At 33.9% G+C, this 14,645-nt stretch overlaps 1 protein-coding gene across 1 annotated transcript; it reads right to left on the bottom strand.

The window, feature by feature from the left end:
- Window positions 1-6,779: 6,779 nt before the first annotated feature.
- Window positions 6,780-11,477, bottom strand: LOC107464426 (uncharacterized). Its single transcript, XM_052253901.1, is given in 11 exon segments — window positions 6,780-6,927; window positions 7,052-7,150; window positions 7,240-7,316; window positions 7,411-7,517; window positions 7,605-7,714; window positions 7,812-8,146; window positions 8,236-8,521; window positions 8,601-8,822; window positions 9,163-9,402; window positions 9,533-10,179; window positions 10,864-11,477. Coding segments are annotated over 10 exon segments (2,451 nt in total). The 5' UTR covers window positions 11,192-11,477; the 3' UTR covers window positions 6,780-6,927.
- Between the last annotated feature and the right edge of the window lie 3,168 nt (window positions 11,478-14,645).

Genomic DNA, 14,645 nt, shown 5'->3' with positions numbered 1-14,645 from the left:
GGAGAATCCAAAAGCTGCTCGAAGGGGAAAGAAATCATATGTTTGGCAGCATTTTACTCAACTTCCGTTAACTGAGACAAAGGGACTGCACCAAGCTAAATGTAATCATTGCCAGAAAAAATACGGTTGTCATCCTACTAAACATGGCACAAATTCTCTAAATAAGCATTTAAATAGTGCTCATAAGTGGATATTTACTAAAGAGGGGAAGAAGGGTACACTTCATGGGTACATGCCCAAAATTGAAGAAGAAGAGGCTCTATGCAATGCTTTTAAGGGTTATAACTTAGAAGATTGTAAGAAGTCTGTAGCTGAGTTTGTGGTACTTGATGAAATGCCGTTTAAAGTTGTCGAGGAAATTAGGTTTCTTAGGATGTTAAATCGATTTGAGCCAAGATTTACAGTACCATCTAGGATGACAGTCTCAAGAGATTGCTTTCAACTTTATTTAGATGAGAAGAAAAGGCTAAAAGAATGGTTGGCAAAGTCATGTGCTCGGGTTTGTTTGACAACAGATTGCTGGACATCAAATCAAAATTATACTTATATGAGCCTTGACTGCACATTTCGTTGATGAAGAATGGATGTTACAAAAGAGAATTATAAATTTCTGTCAAATTGAGAACCACAAGGGTGACACTATTGGAAGAGAAATCGAGAAATGCTTGAGAGAGTGGGGAATTGAAAAAGTCTTCACAATCACAGTGGATAATGCAATTTCGAATGATGGAGCTATTACTTATCTTCAAAGGAAATTAGGTGCAAGAGGTGGGTTGGTGTGTGGAGGAAAGTATATGCATGTGAGATATTGTGCTCATGTTCTTAATTTGATAGTGAATGAAGGAATTAAAGAGCAACACACTTCAATTGAAAGCATTAGAAATGCTGTAAGGTATGTTAGGTCCTCTTCTCAAAGGACTAAAAAATTTAAATATTGCATTGAGGCTGAATTAATTGAATCTAAAAGTCTTGTGTGCTTGGATGTTCCAACTAGGTGGAATTCTACCTATCTAATGTTGGAACATGCCGAGAAATTTGAAAAAGCTTTTGATAGATTTTATGATTAAGAACCTGATTTTCTTAGGTGGTTTGGAGAGGATAGTGGGGGAAAAAAGAAAATTGGTCCACCTACACCCCTTGATTGGCAACATGCTAGGTTATTCATGGATTTTTTGAGAGTTTTCTATGAGATAACTTTGACTTTCTCATCTTCCTTGCATGTTACATCTAACATATGTTTTCATGAAATTGCATCTGTTGCTTCTCAATTAACATCTTGGAGCCAAAATCAATCTGATTTGTTAGGAAGTATGGCATGCTCTATGAAACATAAATATGATAAATATTGGAGACCGGTTGACAAATTTAATCCATTGTTACTTGTTGCTGTTGTATTGGATCCTCGATACAAACTAGATTATCTCTGTTGGTGTTTGGAGGATGTCTATGACAAGGAAGTATCTACTAGCATGACTGGTGTTGTTAAACTCACATTAGATACATTGCATAAGTTTTATGAAAAAGAGGTTGTCGATGATAAAGGAAGGGATGATAGTGGAGATTCATCTAGTATTGTATTGGATGACAATACTAAAATCTCAGCTGGTGCCAAGGGCGTTTCTGAAAATCCAGTGAATATGTGGAAAAAACAAAAAAGAGAGAAGGCTAATGCAGATAGCAAGTCAGATGTGGAGAGATATTTGGCCGAGGATACTGTGGAAGATGAGAATTTTAATATATTGACTTGGTGGAAAGTGAATGCTTCAAAATACAGGATTCTTTCTCTCATAGCCCGCAACATCTTGGGTATTCTGGTTTCAACTGTTGCTTCTGAATCATGCTTCAGCACCGGTGGACGTGTGCTTGATGTCTTTCGTAGCTCTTTGTCACCATTAATGGCTGAAGCCTTGATATGCACTCAAAGTTGGTTGTGCCCTTCTAAACAAGACGTTGGAGATCAAGAGTTTGATCAATTTGATAACAGTCAGAAGATTGTTGAAGGTACATTTATGATATCTTTATTATTTGTGACTTATTTATTTCAAGTAATAATCTTTTATATTGAAAATGAGTAATTTTATATGTTTTGTAGGTTTCACTAATGCATTCACATTACAAGGAACAAGTTGACAACATTAATGGCTATTGATAGAGGATGATTATTCTTATGTATTGTAAACCTTAACATTTTATTATTAGAATGCATAAGACTTTAGACTAATGCATATTATTGTGTTATTTGTATTGACTTAAATATTTAGTGTTATTAGACAATATTAGTATTGAACTATTGATTGTGATGATGCTTTGGTACTGATTGTGATTATGTTTTAATTTTGAAGAAGGGTTGGTTATAGCCCGGTTTTTACCCAGTTTTCATCCGGTTTAATTGTGGCCCGAAAGACTGTTGGTTTCATCGAGTCTAGGGTCGGGTCCGGATCTAATAAATAGACTCGGTCTATATTTTGGACCGGGTCTAGGTCACCTCAAACCCGGCTTCACCCGGCCCATGTGCACCCCTAGTGGAAGGGGTACCACAGTTTACGTGGAAAAGGCAAATGCATAGAAACCGTGGTAGGGGTTCCACGGTTTCCGTTAGAGTGCAAATAGGCATAAACCGTGGAAGGGGTCAGCGGTTAATGCCTGGACCTATTTCGCCTATAAATACCCACCCAAAACTTAGTGTGATGTAGAGAGTCATTTTCACTTCTTCAAAAAATGAGTGAGGAGAATTTTTTGGTCCTAGTCCACTGCGTTGGAAAAATTAAAAAAAGTAAAAGGCATGGAGTTAAGTTCACTGACAAAGAACCAGTCAGTGTTTTGTGCATTCCACGAATATTCTGTCAGAACTAAAGACGAGTATTTTGCAAAAGGCATGGCTGTGTGGGTCCAAGTGGGTGAAGAAGCTGTTTTACAAGATTCCGATTGCGGTTGTTTCAACTAGGGTGCAGTATGAAACATTTGTGATAGGGTTGGACGAAGACATACAGATTTTGTTTCATTGTCGGCGAAATTTTTCGGAGGTGAGAATACACGAGCTGTATGCCAAGTTGGAAGATGGTTTTGATAGTTCTGGTGCATCGGTACCGAATCCTCAGTCGATGACGGTGGGGGGTGCATCAACTTCGATGCCTGTCATTGCAGCTGGTGGTCTATTGGCTGAACCTCCATCTGTACCACTAGCGGCAGCTAGGTCAGTTGTTTTTATTCCTGGACTATTTGGTGAGGGTGAACCGGATCATATTGAGAATGCGATGCGAGTGGATGATCCGGATGACGAGCTAGATCACATATTGGGAGACAGTGAGGAGGATACTCCCAGGACGCCACCAGCACGTTGGGGGCATCGAGTTCTGGTTCAGGCCAACAACCGCCACATTTCTCCACCTTGAACTTGGAAGCAATGGGCTAGCATCTGGACATAGATCCCACCTCCAGAAGGCAGGGGTTACACGAGAGAAATTCTTCTGGAGACTTTCAGATTGGCCAATCTTTCCAGACTAAGGAGGAAGCAGTGTTGAGCGTTAAGGATTATAGCATCCGTCGTGGAGTTCAGCATCAGGTGATGGAGTTAGATCATCTTAAGTTTTATGGGATATGCAAGGAGTTTGGGAATGGCTGCACGTGGTTGATTCGCATCACACTTCGGCAGCGTAAGGGTACTTGGGAGGTTAGAAGGTACAACGAACCTCACATTTGCTTGGCGACTTCGATTTCGAGCGACCATCGACAACTCGATCACCATGTCATATGTGCCAGGATATTTCCTTTGGTTAGGGCGGATGAAGCGGTTACGATAAAGGTGTTGCAAGAAGTTACGGAGGCAACGTCTGGATTCAGGCCTAGCTATAGAAATGTGTGGATGACAAAACAGAAAGTAGTTGCACAGATATATAGAGATCGGGAGGAGTCGTATGCCGAGTTGCCACGTTGGATACTAGGGGTACAAGCCACGATGGATGCAACTGTGGCAGTATTGAAAACTTCTCCGGTGCGTGTTGGTGATCAGGTTGATGAGTCTACGAGGTACTTTCATCGTCTTTTCTAGACATTCTATCCCTGTATTGCAGCATTTAGACACTGCAAGCCACTAGCATTTAGGCATTGAACCCCTACCACGGTTTCTTCCCAAATGCTTCATCAATGTAAACCGTGGAACCCCTCAAACGATTTACGTGTATTTCAAATCCGTAGGATCCCTTTCACGGTTTACATAAATTTGTAGAAAGATGTATTTTCGTATCCAAATTGCAAAAGTTACATTTCTGTAACTTTGAAAGCCAAATATTTTATTTTCGTAAATTGCCCGATAATTAATTACTAAAAAAACATAATATTAAATTATAATATTATTTTTTAGTATATTTAATCTTTTTTATACTTCTTTTAGTATATTTTTTATATACTAATTTTTATAAAACTCTATTCATTTTCAATAGGAATAATAATACATATTATAACAAATTAGAATAATAAACAGCGAACAAGAATTACAATAATAAATTTTATGTCAAACAAAAAGATATTCTATAATTTGTTTAGTACTCTTAGTATTTTTTATTTAGTATTATTTTGAACTATAAAATTTTATTACTTATGATTCTATTGTTATGTATGATCAATTTTTTATTTACTTTGTCATTTTTAATAAGATCAACAATTCATATTATAACAGAATTATGATAATAAATTTAATAAAAAAATCAAAATATAAAAGAAAATACTAAAAGTTGAAGATTTTTTTTAAATATTTGAAATGGCTTGAAACAAACCATGAAGTGAAGCAACAGTAAATGCACTTTTAGGTTGCAAAATCGGAAAAAGGTTACCAAATCTTTTCTAAGTGATAAGACTCGAGTTTATGAACAAATCACTGTTTGTTACTTGTTTCTACAAGACAATCAAGTTCATATTAAGAAAATAAAACAATAAAATGCTACTCCTTCCAAATTAAACTTACGTGTACGATCGTGTTGGCTGAACATTATATTGATAAATAACGAAACTGGTCCAATGCCGTGTCATGCTTAATCACACAAGGACAGCTTATGCAACAATCAATTAAAAGTTAAAACTAATAATTACTAGAACTCGTTTGATAGTGCTTCACATAAATCTGGTCTAGGTATAGCAGGCAAACATGTTGCAAATCAGGGGCTTCGCCAAACGCAATTAACTAAAGCCACACCCAAATACCTTATTAACGAATTACATCGTAATACAGTTATTTGAATGCATTTACAAGCACAATACAAGTGCAACAAAATTGCCATCAGCGAGATTCATCATTACAAAAGCAAATCATGAACCTTGATTCACAAAAACAAGTTATAACGCCAAATGAAACCAAAAGAAACAAAATATAAAGCTTAGTAAACTTCACATAACGGACAGGAATATCTTGAGATTACACCCAGCCGTGCAGCAAAAGGGACAAACTGGAAACTGTAATTTTAACAAGTCAGTAAACAACATCCCTCACCAAGTTTAAGAAGAATGAATAGAATCGCAAGCAGCAGCACAAGCAAACGGAACCTACTTGACAAACCTACAATCAAATTGATACACCTAGTGTTTTCCATGAGTTGAATTTCGTGTGGCAAGAGAAGAGAAGAGGTTCAAACTATAGCTGTGTTCTCTTAATCCTCAAAATCCCTCCCCTTCATCCCTTCTTCCCCATTAGATTAAACTCCCAAACACACCCTAAGAGAATATTGGTGGAATAGCCATCTAAATATCAAGGAAATACATGGAATAATGATATGAACAACTCCTAAACTCTAGCACTGCTCAGAAAACATCAGCAATATAAAAAGCTTTATGATTTTAAAGACACTTATTGAGAATCAAATTCATTCAATGCCCTCCAGACACCCACCAAGTTGATCAAAAGGGCATTTATGATAAATCCATATCCGTAAGTATGCGGCTTCAAAAAATTACCGATTTTAATTGGTTCAAGTTCCCCTTTGCGGTAGGTGTTTTTCTAAATCAAGCAGTGTATGACGGGCACATAGAGTGCCAACTTCAATATTCACAAGTTATTATCCGCAAGTCATCTTCAATCCATGTAGCTGCTACCTTACCATCACTTACATGCATTTCCCCATAACAATGCAGAGAGGCAAATGGTCTTCCAATGCCATGCCAGAGGAGATAAACTAATTGCGTACAATAATTTCATTGCAAAATGGAAAACCATGAAGTCAACTAGTCAACAAGCAAAGAAAATATATTAATTCTTCTTTAGCACTGTCTCGTACTTCCCCTCAGTAGAAATTTGTAAAGTAAAATTCACTCTGGCAAATGATATTACCAGTATGATGCTGATTAAGGGTAACATCACAAATCCCAAGATTTCAAGTGACAAATCCCAATATGATAATCTTTGACTTTAATTACTGTTGTGCATATTACTTCTAGCTCAACAATTAGTTCACTTCAGTTCTGACCATAGCACTCTAAAGAAAGTAATCCAGCGTAATTGAACATCTTTTGGAGATATAAAAAACAAGTACCAACTTTGATAAATCCACTAAGCCTTAACCAAACAAGTAGGCATCTCTAGCCATGGTCTCTGTCCAAATGAAAGCTAGATGGAGCAGTCTTTAACATTATCCATCAGGTAAGGTATAATTACACATCACTGCTCACTACTCTTTCCATCTCTTATTTACTTGTCCATAAAGTACAAATTCAAAAACTGATAACATCCCATCCAGAGGATAACCAAGTGCTTGAAATGACACAACCATATCGAGATAAATTCCCAAACTATGGTATAGTAATTAGCAGAGGTCCTTTCTCCAAATTGTAGACATCATAACCTGCATAAGCTTCAAAGCTCATCCTATGCAGCCTCTTTAGTATATCAGATCTGTTCATAGACACGTACACTGGTGACCAGTGTGAAGCCTTTCGCCAGCCCTTGTAGAAAAAATAGAGATGCCATTTTCGAGGAAATAATATTCTCTCAGACATAAATTTACTTATATGTAGTATCCTCATGTACTCAACAAAATGCAATGCCAAGAGATTTCAGATAAGTTACCTAATAATAAGAGCCGGAGCCACCTCCACCACCCATGTAACTGCTACTACCACCCACACCCCTGCCAGAATACATAGTTGAGTATGAGCTGCCTCCAACCTGCACAGGCACAATAACGGTCCATAAAGAAATGCAGACAGACAGACATATATAAGATACTTCCTATTGAGAAAGGTCAGGAACATTACATCACTTCCTCGTGAAATGTAATCACCACCATAACTTGATGAGTACATCCCACCAACATCACTATTACCAAAGGAACCTGACATGGAACACAATATGTAAGGAGTTAGGACCGCATAAACAAAATCCTAGTGTTGAAAATACTGAATCAAACTATTTACAACAAAACCCACCTCCACCATAACCCATGCCTTGTCGACTGCTATACATCCCATGGGAATCCTGACTAGACATTGAACTTCTGCTGCTTCCACCATACCCCAGACTAGATCTTCCCAGCCTACATATCAGAATGTAAAGATTGAATTACAAAACCATAGCATTCAGCTTAAGAGAGGAGAAGAGCCACATTTAAGATGAAACTAACCTGTCACCATAAGCATCTCCATATTGAGAACCACTACCACCATATTCATAGTCCAAACGAGCTCTTGATTGACGAGCACTAGTATCCGCATATCGTGAAGGAACATCATCCTAATTAGAAATAGAAATAATATTATTTACAAAGTCATTTTATTTAGAACTGAAGATTATTCAGATTAAAGAATCCATGCTCAGAGATAACACTAACAATGGAAGCATAAGAACGTTTTGAGCCAGAGAGGGCATCATAGTCGCGGGGTCGTCCTTCACGGTAACTCATGTGTGCAGAGGGTGGCGGAGGGGGAAGCCTCTCAAATCTTTGGCCATAGCCATCATCCACGTAACCTCTCCTTGGTGCAGCACGAGCCGTACTTCTTGGAATATCAGAATATGCAGGACCACGGGCTGGATAATCCCTGTATGATGGACGTCTTTCAGAGGCCATCCTTGAACCATAATCTGTAGCAACTCTACTTCTAGGAGGCGGTATGTCCTCACGTCGAACATAATCTCTCTTCGTACTAACTTTAGGATATGTAGGAGCTAAAAAGAAAATATAGCACTTAATTAATCATCAAAAGATAAAACTGTAGATACATATCTTCAAAAATATAAAACCTTGTACTACATACGAGGAGGTCTCCTCTCATAGGATCTGGCTGGAGGAGGCATAGGCCTACTTCTTACTGGCACTGACATGATAGGACGTCTATCTCTCACACTAACTGGCCTGACTGGTGGAAGACGACTTCCAATTCCCCTAACCGTGCGAGGGGGAGGAAAACTACGTGGTGCAGGTCGGCTCCATGAAGGCCTGGCCATTGTTGCAGAACCACGACCAGGGCGGTAGTCCCCACGACTGATATGTTTTCCACGGCCTCTCTGAAGTGGTCTTGACAACCTAGCCCTAACTTTTGCCTGAAAGAAGCTGAGAGCATTATAAAAAGCCCCACATAACTGTTGAAATATCCAAACATAATTAAAAGCTAAAACAGACCTTCTTGTCACCTTCACCCAACTCTGTACCGCTAATACTTTCAGCACATCTTACTGCAGCCTCATGTGTGGCAAATGTAACAAATCCATAGTCTTTCCTACGGGCAGCTGGCATGTTCCTGGCAAGTTCAATCTTTTCTAGGTCCCCAAATTTCTTAAGAAGATCCCGAACATAATCTTCATCCCATGAAGGAGAGAGTGCATCAATAAAAACAGTTTTGACCTGCAACTTAGACATACTCGATAAGTTTCCTTTGTGGAGCACGACGGGCATATTTATTGCAAAATAAAGACCACTTCAAAGTTTCTCCACTCGAAAAACACCAAAGTGATATTCAGTCAACCCATCAAAGTACAGTTCAATTTGAAGCAATAACCAATTTAACAATCGAATAACATAATTACAATGTTTATAATATAGAGATAAAAAACTCAGGCTCTTGGCATTTGAAGAAAACAGAAGTGTCTAAAAGAACCGAGAATATTTGGCACCAAAAAAAAAAAATCACAATGGTTCCTTTAATATTCCTCATGAAACAAATGAATCTAGATTTAGAAAATACCTGTGCCATAATTTCATCACCCGGGTCAATAAAGGAATCTGCAAAGGAAACCTTTGCAGGCTTATCTACTCCAAACACAACATCTCTCTTTTGAAGTCGTTTAAATGCATCCATAGCATCTGACCGAGAGGAAAATTCCAAAAATGCAAATCCTCGGTTCTTTCCTTCATCATTACTATCTTCTACTAGTGTTATATCCTCAACATTTGTAACTCCATAATGCTTTAACTTTTCCTTTAACTGAATCATAAGTTGCATTTTATAGTCAGAGACTCATCAAACTTCTATAAAGAGGTAATCACTAGCAAATACAACTCAGGCCACGAAGGTCAGAAGGTACAAAAACTATGCCCAAAGGAATTGAACTTACAGCTTCCTTTGTCCATGTCTTGCATATGTTTCCCAAATAGAGGGTATCACTATCCTGACTTGGTGTTACACCACATTGTTTTCCATTAATCTGAAATTGCAGTGATTAAAACATATGATTCCATACAATAACAGATTTAAATCCACTCTAACACGCAAATCCCTTATTTTTTTTAGTCTGAGGATTCATCATCAGCCTGACTTCAGTGACCACCCCAACTTCACTGAACACCTTCCTCAGATCATCTTCAGTAGCATCCTTGTCAAGGCCCCCAACAAATACTTCAAATTCTTTCCTCTTTTTTCTCTCCTTTACAACTTCACGGTGTTCCTCTTCCTCCACATCAACCAAATCAGCATGCTCATGCTCGTCTCCAGCATGCTCCTCATCTTCTTCACCCTCAATTTCATCATGAACATCTTCAACTTCTTCCTCACCTGTGTCACCCTCTTCTTCACCGGCATTATCCTCCGTTTCTTCCTCTACTTCATCAACCACCTGATGAACCTCGTCTTGTTCAATTTCCTTCTCATCATAATCAACTGCAATATATTCCTCCGGTTCATATTCGGGATCATTATCCTCCAAATCTAACCGTTCATCTTTTTCATATTCATCTATAGACTCCTTAACCTCCTCTTCCTCGTCTGTCATAAAATAACGATTTCAGATTATCCCATCAAAGCATTCTCAACTTTTCCATCATAATTTTTGTCAATTAGGGGTTTATGAATCCTCAGCATTGCTAGTCACATGGCGCACAAGTCAACTGAAAAACAACTTAAACCTAGAAAAAAAATACTCACAGCACAAGCAACCCATGAACTACAACTCTACCACAAGCTACCAAAAGGATGACTATGACCAAATTGCCAGTAACATGAAAACATATCTATCAGCCAAATGTTTTTCTCCCAACAACCATGGAAACATAAGACTTACAAACATTCAGCAAGCGCAGGGAAAAGAAGTGATACATAAAAATAAAAAACACTCACAATGTTTTTCCCAAAAAAAATAATAACACAGAGAAGACTAAGATATTCCCAACAGAACTAATAAACAAAAAACTTGACATGCAAAGAACCCCAACACCACACTCATGACCAACTTTAAACTCAAATACAATCCAAAACCTTTAATCTTAGCCTCCCAATATGCGAATAAAAATGTACCAAAGAAATCTCATACATTTACAACATCAGGCAATTATTTTCAAATTATGTGAAACTACCACATATATCAAAATTTAACTAATTTTCAAAGGTATAATCTTCAATTTTAAAGAATTTCGGAATTGATGATAACAAAGAAATAAATCAGGCACTTACTTTTCGCCACAGCTGATCCATTATGCACGTGTGTTGTCGCTGCTTCTTCTACAGCTTCAGGGGCCATTTGATTCATATCAATCGCTTGTTCCTCAACAAAGGGCTTCTCCTCTTCAACAACGACAGGTTTCTCTTCAAGAACAGGGTTCACTTCGGCTTTTGGCTCATCCTCCATAATCGGATTCTCCTCGAGCTTCCCCGCTTCCTCCACAGCTTCAGGGTTCGGCTGCTGCTGCTGCTGATTCTGCGCGGCCTTCGAGGGCCCCCGGCCTCCTCTTCCACCCCTTCTTCCCGGAGTGCCGCCACGCTTCACCGTTCTCGGAGGCATTGTTGAAAACCCTAGTTTTCACAATCGGGAAATTGATTCCCTTTATCCTTATCGGATCGGGAAAAAAAACACCCTAAACTCAAAATTCCTAATTAAACAATTGGAAAAATTATCGGTTGTCTTCAATCGACGTCAAAATCGAAACTTCAAGGGAAAATGAGTGCAGAGTATGAGAACAGCGAGGAAATTAGGAATTGAAAGGGATCAATAAAAACCCTAGTGTGCGAATCAAAGGGAAAATATGCAAAGTTGAAAAAAAAAACAATAAATAGAAATAACCTGGATAACAGAAACAATACGGAGTTCCAACCTGGATCCCTAGTGTTATATTTATAGTAACGATTAATTGCATTGTAACCCCATAAGTTTTGGGTTTTTTCGTTGCAGTCCTTCCTAAACTTATGTGATTTACATTTAGGGTCCGTTTGGATAAAAAATTTAATTAAATTTAAAAAAAAATTAAATATAAGAATTTAAAATTTTAAATTAAAAATAATTTATATTTAATTTTTTGAAATTCAATCAAATGCTCTTTACAATTCTTAGAACATCAAAACTCAAGAAAGTTGTATTTTATTTGTTTTTATTATTATAATTTGTATTTATTTTTGTGTTGGACTAGTATACTAAAAACAATCGAATTTAGACCAAGGATTTTTCATGTTTTTGTACGGTAAAAAAATCTAAGCAGTTGCCAAATTGGATTATATTATTTTATTTTGAATTGATATTAGATTATCGTAAAATTATAAAAAAAATAAAAAGATAAGAATATTCTTTTAAGATTAATTAAAAAATTAAAATATCTTTTAAAAGTAACTGAAAATTTAATTTAATTTTAAAAAAATAAAATAAATTTGTAATAAATTTTAAAAAGACAAGAATAATAAAATACTCTTTTAAGATTAGAGTTATTTAATTATTTTAAAAATTAAAAATTTATATTGAATTTAAAAAGAAAAATTATAAAATTTATATTAAATTTGAAAAGATAAAAGCACTCTTTTTAAAGAGTAACGTAAAATTTAAAAGTCTAAAATATCTATTTAGTATTAATGGTCTTTTCAAATGCTTTAAAAATTAGAAATTTGTCCTAGATATTAAAAAATAAAAATATACTATTTAAGATTAATTTAAAAAAGACCAAAATATTCTTTTAAGATTATTGTTGTTTAATTAAATTATAATGTTAAAATTAAAATTTGATTTTAAAAAGATTACAATACACTTTTAGATCATTTTAACATGACAAAAATACTAATTATCCAATCAAGATTGTTTTATTCATTTAAAAGAAGAAATTTGTATTTGATTTTAATAGATCCAAATATATTATTTAGTATTCATTTTAAGGTTAAATTACTTTATTAATTTTAATAGTTTTACTAAATTTGTAGTTAAGTATTTATAGTTTAAAAATTTTTAATTGAATTCTTACACTATTTTAAATTTATCTTGTAATTAGGTCTTTTCTGTGCCAAACTCAATAAAATTAAAATCTAATCGATTTGATCAAATTATATTAAATTTTGTACCCGATGAGTAATCGTGTCAAATGAGATTTTACTGATTATACCCACCTTAATTGGTTTAGATATCAAATTTAAGGTTCCGCAAACCCGAATTGATTTGATTACCTTACATATTAAAAAATAAAAATATAAAATTTATATAATTTTTTCTAACCCTAATCTTACTCCAACCATCATTCACCTATTTTTTTTCTTTTATTTATTTATTTTTTGTTCGTTGTAGATTTTTTTTCTACAAAAATTATTTTATATTTAGATAGGCTTTTTAAAAAGAATTTTCAAGTATTAAAAACGTCTTTCGCTTTTACTTTTTTTAAAAGCAAAATATTGTTAATTTTTAGAAAAAGCAAATAATTTACTTTTTTTAATAAAAATATTTTTAAAATTGAATAAAAGTATTTTATTTTAAAAAAAATTAGAAGACCTGAAATTATAATTATACCCTTTTAGAGTTAATTTTAAAAATTAAAATATCTTTTAAGATTAAAGTAATTTATATTAAATTAGAAATATGATATAATTTTAAAAAATAATAAACTACAAAAACAAAGATATAAATTTAGAAAATTTGAAAAGACAATTATACCATTGTAAAGTTAATTTTAAAATTTAAAATATCCTTTAAAATTTAAAATATCCTTTAAAATTAAAGCGGTTTATTTTAAATTAAAACTATGGTGTAATTTTTAAATTACACTTTTGTAAATTTTAAAAAAGATAAGTCCTTCGAGAATTAGAATTGTTAGATTATTTTAAAAATTCAAAATCTATATTTGAAGTTAAAAAGATACAATTACCCCGTTCTGAGACTAATTTTAAAATTCTAAAATATCTATTTAAAAGTTAATTAAAAATATAAAAATATTCAATTAGGATTACTGTTTTTAAAATTTAATATTGAAATATATAATTTTGTACTAGTTATAAAAAGACTAAAATATCCTGGGACGGGATTAGGTACTCCCTAGATGAATGGAGTTTTAAAACTCCATGAGTAAAAGAAAGAGGGTGGATGTTACAATACTCCCTTAAGGTTTGAAGTTTTGAAACTCCTTTAAATTACTAACATTGCAATGTACGTTGGCGCAATATCCTAGAGAATTCTATTAATGAAGTTTTTAATGTATATTGACAAAATTATTAATTAATTAATATTTTTTTTGTAAAACTACCAATACATTAATTATAACTTTTAAAATATATTTTTAATAAAATAGCAATTATGATTATTACAGAAAATTTTTTTGATGGCTTATTATTGAAAATTTAATATATTCTATTGGTATATAAGTTATTAAAATTAATAAATTCATTTATAAATTCTAATTAATTAATAATTTTTATTTTTATTTATTTTAATTATTTATTTGATATTATAACTTATCTCATAAAATTTGAAATTTTTTAAATAATAATTTAATTATTTTAATTACCAAAATAAATAATTTGTAGCGTACTTACCAATTTATACTATATTTATTTATTTCGTTTACATATGTGTATTTTTTCAATTTTCATATGTCTTATTTACATATAAAAAATTATCTCATTTATAGTATAAAACGATATATATGTATTTATAAATAATTAAATATAATTTTTAAAAATAGATGAAATCTCACACCAATCTCACACCATCAAATCATCATTGATGGCTAGTTGATGGCTAACAATCACAAAAATTGCTGGCCCCCTAGACTTTTTCTTTTAAAAATTATATTTAATTATTTATAAATACATATATATCGTTTTATACTATAAATGAGATAATTTTTTATGTGTAAACAAGACATATGAAAATTGAAAAAATACACATATGTAAACGAAATAAATAAATATAGTGTAAATTGGTAAGTACGCTACAAATTATTTATTTTGGTAATTAAAATAATTAAATTATTATTTAAAAAATTTCAAATTTT

The sequence above is a fragment of the Arachis duranensis genome, chromosome 9, assembly GCF_000817695.3.
Source record: "Arachis duranensis cultivar V14167 chromosome 9, aradu.V14167.gnm2.J7QH, whole genome shotgun sequence".
Classification (NCBI taxonomy): domain Eukaryota; kingdom Viridiplantae; phylum Streptophyta; class Magnoliopsida; order Fabales; family Fabaceae; genus Arachis; species Arachis duranensis.
Note: the sequence above shows the minus strand (reverse complement) of the source record. Positions and strands in the feature narration are given on the sequence as shown.